General features: G+C 36.2%; 1 protein-coding gene across 2 annotated transcripts in view; it reads left to right on the forward strand.

The window, feature by feature from the left end:
- LOC123773743 (nuclear RNA export factor 1) overlaps positions 1-16,071 on the forward strand; it is a 46,852-nt gene that overhangs the window by 26,785 nt on the left and 3,996 nt on the right. For both annotated transcript variants that reach the window (XM_069312360.1, XM_069312361.1), the window contains exons 10-15: positions 5,022-5,058; positions 5,502-5,639; positions 8,114-8,214; positions 9,309-9,480; positions 9,700-9,867; positions 15,377-15,531. In XM_069312360.1, the coding sequence (XP_069168461.1) occupies positions 5,022-5,058; positions 5,502-5,639; positions 8,114-8,214; positions 9,309-9,480; positions 9,700-9,867; positions 15,377-15,531 (771 nt within the window). The remainder of the gene's footprint in view (positions 1-5,021; positions 5,059-5,501; positions 5,640-8,113; positions 8,215-9,308; positions 9,481-9,699; positions 9,868-15,376; positions 15,532-16,071) is intronic.

A 16,071-nucleotide genomic window follows, 5' to 3' on the forward strand; every position in this document is an offset into this window, starting at 1 on the left:
AGCATTAGGATTTTGTAGTATGAAGTATCATCATCATGCATTATGCAATGTCAGGATCCAACATCATGCGGTATCAGGGTCCTGTAGTATGAAGCATCGGAATTGGCAGTATGAAGCATCGGGATCCTGCAGTATGAAACATTCGGATCCTGCCGTATGAAGCATCGGGATGAGCAGTATGAAGCATCAGGATCCTGCCGTAAGAAGCATTTGGATCGTGCAGTACGAAGCATCTGGCGTATGAAGCATCAGGAACCCTCAATATAAAGTACCAGGATCTTGCATTATGAAGCATCATGACCCTGCATTATGAAGAATCAGGATCCCACAATATGAAGTACAGTATCAGGATCGTGCAGTATGATCTATTAAGATCCAGCATTATGCAGTATGAAGCATCAGGACCCAGTACCGTGCAGTATAAAATATCTGGAAACAAGTGTGGCACTTCAAGTAGCCACCAGTAATTTGTTTCTGCCATGTACAGAATCGAGCGAGAGAAGGTAGCAGCCAGCGATTTGGTCCTCGGTGTTCAAAATCGTGCGAGAGCTGGTGATGCAGGTAACATCCAGTTGTTGACATTATGGATGAGGCAGCACTATAGTGTAGTGCCATTTCAAGTTGGCTTTTGGCACATGCTTTTGTATGTCAGATTTGTTGCCAATATTGTACACCAAAATGTGAACTGGAAATTTTGAAAACACTTTCCAAGTACAGTACTGTATCCTGGTTTATGAAAATATGAAATATTAATTTTGGTGAATTATTGCATATTATGTAATATAATCAATAGTTATATAATAGGTTATCAGTAATTGCAGAGGGTATCATTGTAAGTTGTGTGATATTTAGCCATTACTGTATAAAATACAATGGTACGCCTATCATTATCAGCTGATTATGGTTGCATCATCCCTCATAAGGAACTCAACCAAGCTTGGAATAGGCTGCTCTATATACTGTACCTGTTTAATAACTTAATATCTAAATATTTATGTTGTTACTTATGGATCATCCTCAACAGCTTCATAGCTTACTTTTTTTTATGACACATTTTTATTTGCCTCCGTCTTTAGTCAAAATTTCTTGAATCAAAATTTGTCTTTTATCTTGCTATTTTTGTTTTAAATACTCGGAGAATTTAGACATATGTGGGTCATTAAGATGCCCAACAAACAAGTCTTAAGTAAAGGAATTGGTGACATTTCAGTCCGTCCTGAACCATTATACATTGTACAAGAATGTAACAACTGTTGTATATATCTAAAAAAAAAAAAAAAAAAATATCAAGTTGTGGGATGGGTTTCTAATGTTCACCCAAGTTATTGTGATTTGTTGGGTAATTAGGTTTAATTTACACATTTGAAACACACTAAAAGTATTTTTTTTGTTTTCAAATCTTTCCAGTATATGTTAAAGGGTTAAAAGTTCAGTTCTTTAGAAGCTGTGTCTATAGAATGGCAGTGAAGGAAAATTTGTAAGCCATTTGGCAGTCATAATTTTACACAGAACATGCAAATCATTGTATTATTAGACTTATATTATAGTAAACTTTATTTTGTGAAAGTTATCATGTAAAAAATATGTCCTGCACCTTTATCCAAACTTGTAAAGCATGAACAAAATGTATGTATGTAAAAATACAATAAAAAATATGAAAACATGTACAATAAAAAAAATAGTATGAAAAAAATCTAAAAAAAAAAAAAAAATACTATGAACAAAAATAAAAAAAAAAAATAAAAAAAATATATATATATACTATAACAAAAAATAATAAAAAAATATACTATTATATATGAAAAATAATTATGAAAAAAATGGCAAAGTATACAAAAAATATTTATACTGTAGATTCAGGTATATGCAGCATTGTACATATAAAAGCATTGTATGGTTGGCAAGTTTGGAATTTGATATCATCACATGGAACAAGTAGTACTGTACTTGAAGATGTTTGTAGTGAAGTGGAATTGAAATTGAAATTGAAATAAGTTTATTGAGGTAAAATACACACAAAGGGATGAGGTAGCTCAGCTATCCTCACCCTGTTAGAAGAAGTGGAATTGTCTTTAACACATCAAACCACTAATTGCATATTGTAGATTATTTATTGCATATTCTAGAATGTCTAATATACTAGATTAATTTGTTTTCTCTACAATCCTTTTGATTTTTTCTTCATATAAATTTTACACTTTACATTTTCATTATTATAAATCCGTTATTAGATTTTTGTTTCATATTACATTTCATTGCATTCATTACATTATTGGGTCGAGAAGCGTGGTGTAGTGTCATGTGGTTAGGTTGTGCAGGCGTGTCGGGTGTCAAGTGATGTGTGCGGGCTACACCTCTCAGTTTTCAGTGCACAAAGTATCTAGTGTTTATATTTTTCTAGTAATTTGTATTATTATAAATACCACAGAAGTTGCAGCACAATTACTGCCACAATGCTAAAGCTACAATTTTGTTCACAGATCAAATTTATTTTTAATTATTAGGGGGCTTCATTATTTTACTTTGCCTTAATGTCATACAGGAAGCTGGAATCAGGTGTTGGTTGTTTGCCAGTGTAGTGGCCATATGCTGGAAAAGTATTCACAGTTGGGGAAGATGAATGATAGCTCATTGGTGTATAGAAATGTCAGACACGAAAAGGGACAACTTTCACTGCTAGTACCGAGGCATTTCATTCCAACAAATTTAAAAAGGGTTCAAAGAATTTTTTAAATTTTTGGTTCGAGTAAATTTTGATTTTTATATTTGATATATCATTACCAGCGGTTAGTGTACAGTATTTTCAATGGTTTAGAAATATCGTTTATGTTTTTTTCAAGTTAAAAACTGGCATTTAATTCTGATTCTTAAAATGCAATTTAAATGGAGTCGAAAGTACTTCTCATCTAATAAATTACCTTTTCGAGGTCTCTAGTTCCAGGTCTGCGTAAGAAAGACTCCAATAGCAGGTGAAGGCCAACCATACTTAGTGCATGATGGCTGCTTACTTTCCTCACTCACTATTTTCAGTACAGTACTCTACTTTTATACAAGAAGAACCAGAAATATCATACAAAAGTGAAAATGCTTTGTGTTAACAGATCTACTGTGTGTGTGAATATAAATATATATTTGTGTGTGTGTGTGTGAAAAAAAAAAAATATATATATATATATATATATATATATATATATATATATATATATATATATATATATATATATATATATATATATATATATATATATATATATATATATACATATATACATATACTTACATGTATGTCTGGCCTCTGCATGAAATTTATCACTAATTGATTTGGAGCTAAAGTGTCAGTCCTTTCATTAGCTTTGATAATAAAAACAAAAAATGCACTCTACATATTAATTTGAAATGATAATATTTGTATCACAAATTCATAGCCATGTGTGTGTATTGGAGGACTAACCTATCCTACCCAAACCTAACATACATACATACATACATACATACATACATACATACATACATACATACATACATACATACATACATACATACAGTACATACATATACATATATATATATATATATATATATATATATATATATATATATATATATATATATATGTCGTACCTAGTAGCCAGAACGCACTTATCAGCCTACTATGCAAGGCCCAATTTGCCTAATAAGCCAAGTTTTCATGAATTAATATATTTTCTCTAATTTTTTTCTTATGAAATAATAAAGCTACCCATTTCATAATGTATAAGGTCAGTTTTTTGTTATTGGAGTTAAAATTAACATAGGTATATGACCGAACCTAACCAACCCTACCTAACCTAACCTAACCTATCTCTATAGGTTAAGTTAAGTTAGGTAGCCGAAAAAGTTAGGTTAGGTTAGGTTAGGTAGGTTAGGTAGTCGAAAAACAATTAATTCATGAAAACTTGGCTTATTAGGCAAATTGGGCCTTGCATAGTAGGCCTAGAAGTGCATTCTGGCTACTAGGTACGACATATATATATATATATATATGTCGTACCTAGTAGCCAGAACTCACTTCTCAGCCTACTATTCAAGGCCCGATTTGCCTAATAAGCCAAGTTTTCCTGAATTAATATATTTACTATAATTTTTTTCTTATGAAATGATAAAGCAACCCTTTTCTCTATGTATGAGGTCAATTTTTTTTATTGGAGTTAAAATTAACGTAGATATATGACCGAACCTAACCAACCCTACCTAACCTAACCTAACCTATATTTATAGGTAAGGTTAGGTTAGGTAGCCAAAAAAAGCTAGGTTAGGTTAGGTTAGGTAGGTTAGGTAGACGAAAAAACATTAATTCATGAAAACTTGGCTTATTAGGCAAATTGGGCCTTGAATAGTAGGCTGAGAAGTGCGTTCTGGCTATTAGGTACGACATATATATATATATATATATATATATATATATATATATATATATATATATATATATATATATATATATATATATATATAATATATATATAATATATATATATATATATATATATATATATATATATATATATATATATATATATATATATATATATATATATATATATATATATATATTACACACACACACACACACATACATGCATAGACACATAATAAGAATGTATAGAGCTTCATACTGGGTATTGTTAAATGTTAGATAATGTTTTGACCAACAGAGAGCTTATGATTATTTAATATTTTTAATTGGGGAAAGGGCAAATGTAAGAAACAAATAGTGGAGTGAAGTATGTTTTGCCTGTATAATTTCCCCTCATTACTTTCAGTACATGTACTGCATCATGGTAAAACATGGCTTTGAAACTATCGTAATAGGCAGTATTACACAGAGGTTTTAAGGCAGCACTTAAATTATGTTTTATTACAAGGTTTCGTTATGTTTTGCAAATTACAAATATTCATGAAACATTTTATTTAGTCGTGGTTTATACCGGTAATTGTGCTGCCTGCAATATAACAGATCTTCACCCTGTTCTTTTTTTCCCCAGTGCTGTGAGGAAACTCTTCAATAAGGTTTTGTATTTGGTAAGATACTCATCAGTACAGTATGTACACGTTTTCTGTTGTAAGAGCTTTGGAAATTTAAAATATTTTAGTGAATAGCATGTTTTGTACTGTTATGATAATAGAACTCTTTCCATCTGAATTACAACTATTATTTTGCATATTTCAGTCTTGAGATATAGAAGTTCTAGTACAGTATTGAGAAAATTCATAAGGGCAGTGATGAGGGTTCGAACCTACACAGTGGACTTTCCTATGCACATGCTTCTAGTGACTAGACCACGACATGTTAATAAGGATTGCAACCTGGAGTTCCACTGAAGGCAACCTTGAGGTTCGAATCCTCATCACTGCTGCTACAGATTTTCTCATTGATGCAGTCACGTTAGTACGATTACTCTCTGAGAGTTCTAGTAATGTTATTGTGATGTAATATCCAAGCTTTGTTTTTAAAATTGAAACAGGATGGACAAGAACTTCCTAAGCCTATAGGGTTTGAAGTAGATGAAGATGATAGCAAGATTCCCAAGAGTGTTCCTGCCTATTTTGTTTTACCTGATGTTAAGGACCTCGTACTACAGTTTATTGAACAATACTACCAGGTATAACATTTGAAATCCTTTTGTTTTTGTTTTTTATTATTTTAAATTATTATTGATGTGATATTTAAGATAAATAGTTTCCCTTGGTTTCTGCCGTTTTCAGACATTAGGTTTAAGATCTGAGCATATAGTTTAGAAACATTTCACATTATAATTATTATTTTTTTTTAAGAGCTGGGCATCTTAGTTGCTCCCTAGGGCAAGAACATTGTGTTCCTAGGACAGGTCTTTGCTTAGTCAGGGAAAGTTGTTGGTATGCAGTGATGCAGTGGGAATGTTTCAAAAGTGTTCCTACTAGGTTATGCATGTGTGTTCTCTCATGGAGTGTTGCCCAGTTTCTGTCGGCTACTTCTGTTAGTTGCAGGCCTATTTCGGACTTGTTGATCCGCCATGAGGGTCGTTCTCGGGCTCTCTTCGAAAGGTTGTGCCAGGGCTCTGACCTCGTTTGGTCAGGGCAGGCCTTTGGTGCCAGTTTGAGTCGATGGGCCTCCCTTGAGGCCTGCTTCGTCTGGTAGGCACGGTGTTCGGTCTAGGGAGGTCTGCTTCTCAGGGTTCGCATCAGCCCTTTCAAGGGTCTGGGAGGTAGGAGGGCAACTGGCTCGTTTTGCCCACGCTTGGTCCCACGATTCGTGGGCTTTTCGAACCGTTTCTTGCAGCCTTCGGTGGCATTGGATGGTCCATCCTCCCTTTGCCCCTCCTTTCGAATGACAACGGTGTCCTAGGTCCGGCTCATTCTCGATCTGAGCATTTAGATGATTCCCCTGGACCTCAAAGACATGTATTGGCACATCTTTATCCATCTGGGGTTCAGAGATTGGTTAGATTTTGTGGTGGGGTTACAGGCTTACCACTTTCGTCATTTTCCATTTGGTTTAAATCTGGCACTTCGCGTTTTTATGAGCTTGACTCGGGTCGTGGTGGCTCATCTGCATTTGCTAGGTCTTAGGGTCTTGGCCTACCTTGATGACTGGTTGGTGTGGGCTTCCAGCCAGTCTGCTTGTCTGCTAGCCAGGGATCTGGTTTGTTCCCAGCTTGCCGGGTTCCTAGTGAACTGGCAGAAGTCCCAATTGGTTCCGTCCCAGGTTCGGACTTGGCTGGGCCTTGTGTAGGATTCTCGAACCACATCCCTTTCTCTTCCTCCCGCAGCCATGCTCTAGTTGCAGTCCCGCCATTGGCTGTTTTTGAGGAGAACCCGGGTCACTCAGTGGTTGCTCGAGTAGCTGTACAGGAGCCTGAACTTTGCTCTGCTGGATTATTCACTGGGGAGGGTTTGGCTTCGGAGGCTGTTCTGGTATCTTCGGGGCAGCCTCTTTTGCCGGTCTAACGATCACTGAGTTTGTCATCAATCACTGGAGGTAATTAATAATTTTTTCTCCGGTGTCGGGGGTGTTGTTTCTTTGGTCCAGGTGGTCGCTTTGTTTGCAGCCTGCTTCTTTTCTGGTGAAGAATGAGATGGCGGGCTTCCGGAGGGGGCCATTGGTTGTGGCTGCTTGGTTGGTTAGGCCAGGGGTGCATCATGTGTGTCCGGTAGCTGCTTTACGCTGCTACCTGCAAGCCACCGGTTCTGTGTCGGTAGACACGCTTTGGGTTGATCCGATGGCATAATATGACATTCTTTAAATGAAAAGTGCTCATTGGCCATTGCTCCCTGCACCTCTCTGAGGGGTCCAGGTTCTGGCTATGGTCCCCTGTAGGCAGCAAGAACTCTACAACTGACCCTAACTAATATAGCACTATATCAGTAGGATAGCTTTAGGGAACTTTCGGAGCTCACCCAGAAACTGGCATTTCATTACATTCAACACTTTTTTTTTCGTAAATTTTATATTTTTATCTAAAAATGCAAAATAATCTAAATAAGTGAAAACAGGAGTGAGGACAGGACCTGATAAATCAGCTGGATGGATTTAAAGACAAGTTATTGGGTATGTTAGTCACTAGAATGCCAAATAATAAAGATTAACTGTAATAATATTTTTGTTTTAAGGTACTGTACATGTAAGAAATTCAGAAAATAAAAGGAAACATCCATCATCATTTGTTATCATTATTACCATTCCCATCTAACTGTGATTGGGAGGTCTTCAGCCTGTTGATGACAGGAGAGCTTTTGATTATGCTGTATTGTCGACTGCTCTTGAAACGATGGACTTAACATGAAATTATATACTCAATTTTCTTACTATACTTGAAAATATCCCCACTCATATGATCTCTCCAAAAGTGTAAACATATATCACCACTGTAATGTATTTCTTGTTTGTAGCAAGGGAAAGGTTGTTATTTATTCTTTTTTAGATTGACCTGGTGGTGCTCAGGTCAATCTAAAAATTGACCTGGGTAAATAGGGAAAACTCAGTGTCTCTCTCCTATTTCATTTTTAGACTCATATTATTCTTTTTTATCTTTTTAGTTGTACATATGCTGAATATTTTCACCTTTAATTTATGATGCTTTGTGAATATTTTTTGCAGATATTTGATACTGAGGATAGAAAGCCATTGGAGGCTGCATACTCCAAAAATGCTCTGTTTTCCCTCACGTGCCACTTCCCAGATACTGGCCCCGGTGCCCGGTGAGTTTACAGTCTCTCTTTGTCTGGCTTATTAGCCTCAAGAATGTCTAGCTAGTTGTGCTCCTCTTGGGATATACTTTTAACATTTCCTGTAAGCACAGTTCTCCTGTTTCATGGTGTGCTAGTTGTCGGCTTTCACACTAACCTCTCGTGTGCTCTTGTGACTGTCGTCGTCTTGTCTATGCGTTCCTAACCAGCTGAAACTATTTACTCTAATGATAGTATGGCTAGTTTTCATTTTGAGAACAAAACGTTTGGCTTATTCACAACTGAATATTGACTTATTTCTCCTAACGTTCAGATTTTATAGTTAATAAAAATTGGCAAAGAAAGTCTTAATGAAAAAAAAAAGTTTGGGTCTTGAGAAAGTCAATGGATACATAGTATCTTATTCAATGGTGGTACCAGAAATGTTCTTCTGAAAACCCCCCAAAAATCTTATTACTAATTATGCATATTGGTTGTGTCTCTTGGGAACATGTATGACCTGGTATGAGCAGGTTCTTTATTGCTGAAAATTATTTAGAAAATTCAAAACAAAAATATTAATATTTTACCTACATTTCTATTTTCAGAGGGAACAAAAGCTTCCAGAGAGTGAACCAGCAAATGTGTTAACCCACTCTATTGACATGCGCCTTATTCATTTGTCCTTATTATAGTCTTTTATACTTCATTTTATACTTTATCTTGTGTGCCAAGTTTTAAAAACATAGAAATATGGAACAGATTCAGACACTGGTGAATGGTTGACAAGTTGACAAGATGCAGTTTTGTGTGTATATAGTAGATTTTTAGACATCTCAAAAATGTGAGGCCCTCTGTGAGTAATATGTGAGTGTATGTAAAAAATGTGAGTTCTAATAGACCCCAAGTGTCATGTGTGAGGATCTCTAATAATCGTCATCACAGGTGGTGAAACTGCTCTAGCTTTGTATTCTCTTCTGTAAGCTCTCTAACATTTGGCCAAACTTAATTTAAATCTATTTATTGGTGAGTATTTGAATGCAGATCAGGCACAAATACATGCAAACTCTTCTATTTGTATATAAAAGGTGATCTGTACTCATAATTATACATTTATCTTTTTTCAGGCTCTCAAACCTCTATATATCTGACAATAGGAATTTGAAAAAGGTGTTTGCTTCTGACCAGCGACATAAGCTGGTGTTTCAAGGCCGCAGTACAATTGGTTGCGTTCTGCGGCAGCTGCCATCCACCGTTCATGATCCTCCATCCTTCACTTTGGACGTTCCAGTGGCAGATGTGAGTGCAGTTTTTGTTCTTTTAACATAATGAAAGTCCACATGCTTAATGACAGGACAGATATGTAAGCATTTATAACTTTCTGTAATGTGGAAAGTACAGTAGTTAGATATTCAGTACATCAAATGACTTAAAAATGTTGCATGCTTGGCACTTTGCTGGGAGAATAACTGGAATATATAAAGCACTTTATAATAAACTAAACCATTTTTATTCCAGCCTAAGCTGATAGTAGTGACTCTGAGTGGGGTGTTTCGTCAGCATGCAGACAGAAATCCGCCTATTCGGTCATTCACGCGCACTTTAACAATCATCCCTGAAGGAACAGGTTTTTGCATATGTAATGAGCAGCTTTTCATTACCAGAGCAACAATTGATCAAGTTAAGGTAAGATTACCATTTTTATTTATTTGTAATAGACCTTGGCTAATGATTTGAATGCATTTTTGCTAGTTAACCTCTAAACTGCACAAAACGTCAAATGAACTGTGACATTGAGCTCAGTTTTTTAAATTTTCTGAAACTCTTTCAAATGTTTTGTGCATAATCTACTAGGCAAATGCTCCAACTTTGTCTAAATGATACCAGTGTAACTTGAAAAACAATAAAATAAAAAATAATTATAAAATTGAATATTGAAAACTTCAGATTTTGAAATCAGCTGCAAAATATATAATATCACCAATTGTTCATTTGGTGGTGTTATGCTCTCAGAATAACATATGATCTTCATTTTCATATATTTAGAATACAGGTTTTTGGTATAGTTTACTGTAAAAAAAATTATCAATAAGCATTTGAAATATGCGCAAATTTAAACAACAAAAATTTATAATTCCAAACGTTTAGAGTTTATGAAAAATCAGTTCTATAGGATCAATTCTATAGGAATCAATTCTATAGGAAAAATCAATTCTATAGGAATTCTATAGGAAATCAATTCTAGGGATTGTAGGACAGACAGCTGTGCACACTTTATGTAAAAATAGTGAGAATCGGTCAGAAACTTGATTTTTGGATACTGAAGTAAGTTGAAATTCTAGTTATAGATATAATTGAAGTTGAAGTTATCGACAGTGAATAAGGCCGTTCTGATTCATGAATTTACTTGTATGTTTTAATAAACATTGTTTGGCATTCGTACTCGAATATGTGAAAGTTGTAGGTCAATATGTGTTGAAATGAAGTCAAGAAAAAAAATACCCCCCCCCCCCTCCCCCCCAATTTTTTTTTTTTATAGGGATAAATATAATAATTATAATGATTTAGGGGATATATTTAGGGTATACTTTATATAAGTAAAAAAGCCCTAATCTGGTCCCCTAATCATCAAAACAACCTAAAGGAAGAAGGAAAATAGAGTTTGAAATCTGTGAAAAAAATCAGCCAAAAAAAATTCAAAGTTCCAAGTTCTGAGAGTTGTGACTGATTTATTTGTTGACCAATTTATTTGTATCTTCACATAGTTAGGGACGGGTATGCACTTTCCAGGATGGAAAGGTTACAACAAATTCAAATAATAAACAAAGGAGGGAAAAAAACTAAATACCTACAAGAAAATATTTTTTGGACATTGTTGAAAGTAACTGATAATAACATTGGGCAATGTATTTATATGATATATAACAAAATAGAGCATAATAACATACTTATTCATTATTATTTGTGTTATTATGTATTATTCAGCATTGCTATAAAGGCACCAGCTGCATATCCACTTTGTGGACACTTCTTACTGCTATTCTTCTCCCTTTGTGTGTCGGACAGGTGCTTGCATCTCTTTATTACTGCATTATCCATCAGCTCCAGTTAATAGGAGCTGCAAAACAAAACAAAACTGCAATCAGCAAAACGTTCTTTTTTTTTTTTTAAATATTCGTCTAAATCAATTTCTGAAAATATTTTGATGAAAGTTTCACGATGCTGAAGCCAATAAGTTGGAGATTTGTTTAAAATTTTTAAGTAATTTTTACATAATTCAAATATTTTTTGGCTTCCTTGCCCCCTTATGCTGAACAGTTTAAGGGTTAATAATGTGTCCATAAAGTATTGTTCCTCTTACATGTGTAAGATTTTTTAATGCCCAATATCTGTAATGTTCTTCTTACATTGACTGTTAGGGATACAAATTTTTCCAGACTTATATTTTGATATTAGTTTAATTTTGTTATCAAGGGCAAGAAAGTATTAATAAGTGTTTGCTTGATTAAGTGCTGACAAAATATTATCTTTTGGGACTGCATAAATTATGTAGTAAATTTTATATTTTTGATCCAGATTCCTTTTAATGTAGATGTTCTACATATTGGTAAACTATAGACCTCCCCAATTATAAACACACACATATCATTCATCAGGCTAAATCTGTTCCTCATTATTTGTGTTATTTAAAACGTAAGTGTTTTATATTTGTGTAATATGTTAGTCACAGCATTTCAAAAAATAATCATTGCCACTTTAGTGTCCACACAAAGTTAACCTTTGAAATATACCCCACTTCTTAATACATAATAAAATAAAAATTGAAGAAACTGGCCTTTTGGCTCATGTGAGGCAGCTTGTATTTATTTCCAACCAAATTATTGTACATATCTATATGTCTAACCTTTGCTTGAAACAATCCAGGAATCCTATGTCTTATGTTAATCGGCAATTTGTTCCATAAATCAAAAACCTTTTTTCCAAATCATTATTCGTTCAGGTCTTTGCTTAATGATTCTAGATTTACCCAATTTGTATCCTTGTTATTAAATTACTGTATGTGTTTTATTTCTAAAAACTTCATATTATATGCACCACTTTAACCCTTAAAGTGCGCATCACTTCATATGAAGTGTAAATCGTTTTACCAGTCAACTGCGCTTCACTTCATATGAAGTGTATGGGTACCGCGCACGATTTGAATGGCCCGCGGTGTAGCTGGGGGTCCCATACGCTGCCCAGGGGCTCTAGTAAACAGCGGCCATTTTGAAAAAAAAATCCAGCTCACGATTCGAAGGCATGGGAGGCCTCAGTTTAGCGAGAGTCACCATGGCGAGCGCACGGTCAAACGCCTCACGGGCACGCACCACTCAGTCCCTCACCCCAGAGCAAATAGCCCACAAATTATTCTCTGAAGGTGAAGAAAGTGTGTTTGACGATTCAGACAACGATGAGGATTATACACAGTTGTCGGGTGATAGTAGCAGCAGCAGTGAAAGTGAGAATGACCGCCATGCCATGGCGAGGCCTATACGCTCTCCCATGCCTCCTCGCCCATTTTCTACCCCAATTCTACCACGACCTCACAGTTCCTGTGGATATTTTCTGTTTGAGGGTGACGAGTCAGAGGGAGGTGACTCCTTTTCTGGGTTTAGTGACTCAGATCAAAGTTTTATTGAGCCTGTGGCTGGTACCAGTGGTGTAACTGGGCGAGAAATTGTCGCGTCAGCAGCATCTCGCCCGGCCAAGCGCCACCGCATGGCACCACATGAGGGACCAAGACCCTCGTGTTCACGTGCACCCACCTCACGTGCACCCACCTCACGTGCACGTAGCCGCCGTGCTTCTCGCAGACGGTATTCAGCTCCTGGTCGCCGGTATGCATCGCTTCCTCGCCGTCTTTCCTCTGCATCTCGCAGGACGCCTGGTGTACTTGAGTGGAGTGATGGTGACGATTTTATTCCTAATATTCCTCACTTTGACGATAAAGATGTAGGGATTACAAACCTTTTCCCTAATCAAGGTGAGGACATGGCTGAGATGGAATATTTTACAGCATTCTATGATGAACCACTCATGGAATACATTGTACACCAAACGAACCTGCATGCTGCTTACCTGATTGAGAGGGAAATCACAGAATTTTCACGACTGCAGCATTGGAAAAATACCACAGTGGCGGAAATGTATGTGTTTTTGGCACTCTGTTTGTTGATGAAGCACTGTCACAAACATGCAATAAATGACTATTGGAGCAAGGACAAGACAATACCAACACCTTTATTCGGGAAATATATGTCACGAGACAGGTTTCAGATACTCCTCAGGTGTCTACATTTTGGAAGTGTTCAGGACCGAACAGCTGATGATAGACTGTGGCGAGTGAGGCACTACATGAACGATGTTATTGGAAAATTCAGAGATTTTTACGTACCAGCACAGAAGCTGGTGGTTGATGAATCTCTCATACTTTTCAAGGGACGTGTTCCATTCAAACAGTACATTCCCTCAAAACGAAACCGATTTGGCCTGAAATTTTTTGTTCTTTGTGATTGTGAGACAGGATACGTGTTACACATGATTCTGTACTCGGCTAGTGATGTAGACATTCCCGGTAACGACGAACATGGATTCTCGGGGAGTGTAGTGAAGACCATCATGGCTCCGTGGATGAACAAGGGACACATTTTATACACAGATAATTACTATACAAGTCCCTTGCTAGCTCGGTTCTTGCTAGAAAATAGAACCGGATTGGTTGGTACAGTAAAGCCACAACGAAGGGAAATGCCTGTTTGACAACGACATTGCAGTTGGTGAGTGTCAGAGAAGGAAAAGTGATAACATTCTGTCAGTTCGGTGGAAAGACAAAAGAGAGGTGAACTTGTTGACAACAATTCATGATGGAACAATGGTGAACAGTGGGAAAGTGAGCCATAAAACAAACGCACCACTATATAAGCCAGACTGTGTTTTAGACTATAATATCAACATGCGGTTGATTGATAAATCAGACATGATGATTGGCACTGCAGAGTGTGTGCGGAAGACATGTAAGTGGACGAAAAAAGTGTTCTTCCATCTTGTGGACATGAGCATGCTGAACTGTTTCAACATGTACCTTGTGAGAACTGGACGTAAGCCCACTTTCCGTGACTTTGTATTTGATGCTGCAATACAGTTATTAGGAAAGTTTGCAAAAGATGTCCCAGGTATTCAGCGGCCCATCATAAACCCACTGTTGCAGCATGCTGGTACTCCACGCCTCGCTCACACTGAAGGCTTCCTAGCACACAAACTTAAGTATTTGCCACCTGGTGTGAAGCGTGCAATAGCCCAACGTGATTGCTTGGTGTGTAAAACAACGACACGTAGAGACAAGAAACGGAAGCTTGTGCAAACATGGTGTGAAACGTGTGGTATCCCATTATGTGCTGTCGACTGCTTCAATGACTACCACAGTCTAGAAATCTTCTAAGTGTGCTTCAAAGTGTGTTTAGCGAGTGCGAGTGTGTAAATATGTAAACATATAAGCAGATAGCGTGTGCGTGTGTGTAAATATATACAAATATAAGCAGAACATACAATATAATAGACTGTAATGACATATTATATTGCCGTAATTGAAAACATTTGTGTGCGCCTGTGTATACTCAAATATGCAACAATTATTGATACAAAATATGTTCAAACAGTATTTGAAACACAATTAGTGAAAAAAAATTAGATAAAATGCGCTTAGACATTGTAAATAAATAGCGCGAAAATATATTTGTGGCAACTCTGGCTGTTTGAGGACCGCGCGCAACATCTCCCGGGCGTGTACTGCATGAGCGAACATGCAGATTGTGACGTCATCACCGAGCTTCTCGGCTCTATTGCAACAAAAGTAAGTACAATAGATTTTTTTTTTTATTTTTCCCGTGATCAGTGAACAGAACTTAACAGATTAGCAAAAAAAAAAAAATTTTTTTTTTTTCAAAATGACATGCGCCTGTGTGGATAGCAGGATATTAGACCCCGAGCATGTTAAGGGTTAAACTGAAAAAGGTTACCCTCCAAGAAAAGTGTTTATAACTTACCTAAAAATTATTTTATGTTTTAATTAATAATTTTTTTCTCTATAGATGTCTTACATGGTCTGTATTCTGTACTATTATTAATGTTTATTGAGTTTATCTCTACTCTGTTACAGAGGGCATTTAAAACTCCTATTGTGCCAGTGGAAAATATCCAGCCAGTGCCTGAAAATGTTCCAGTTCCTCAACAGGACACACTTGTACCACTGCAGGAAGCAATGATTCTTAAATTTTCTGAGGCATCAGGAATGTTACCTCAGTTTTCACAAGTGTGAGTATTTAGAATGAATTTGTTGTTTGCTTTGGAGGGGGAAGAAAAGTGGGGGATAACATACTTGATTACCCTGGAAACACAAACCCAAACTGTCTCTATTTTCCGCTTGTTACAACTTGTAATAAAGTTGTTACATCTTGGCTTAACGTGTTCATGACGTATTAGAACGTTGCTACAACTTGCTATATTGGTTGTTATAATTGGTTAGGTGTTAAAACTTGTTCGAACGTTGTACCAATGTCGTAGTTTCGGTGTGTGTTTGGCGGGTAGATATCCTAATGCTTTTGGTTAGTCTTTTAAGTTATTTGGGAAACCGGTTACATAATGTAGCATGGTTTTTTATTCCTGCTTGGGAAGGATAAAATCTTAATTGCTTATACCTAATGGTTTTTTGTTTCTGCATAGGAAGTATTAGTTCTTAATTGCTTATACCTAACAATTATAGAAAATGGCTGTTATTCTCATCAAACTTTGCAGTGTGACCATGAGAATCATATTTTGAAATGAGAAAATTTTCAATGAGAAAACAGGTGAATT

Source organism: Procambarus clarkii, chromosome 72 (assembly GCF_040958095.1).
Source record: "Procambarus clarkii isolate CNS0578487 chromosome 72, FALCON_Pclarkii_2.0, whole genome shotgun sequence".
NCBI lineage: Eukaryota > Metazoa > Arthropoda > Malacostraca > Decapoda > Cambaridae > Procambarus > Procambarus clarkii.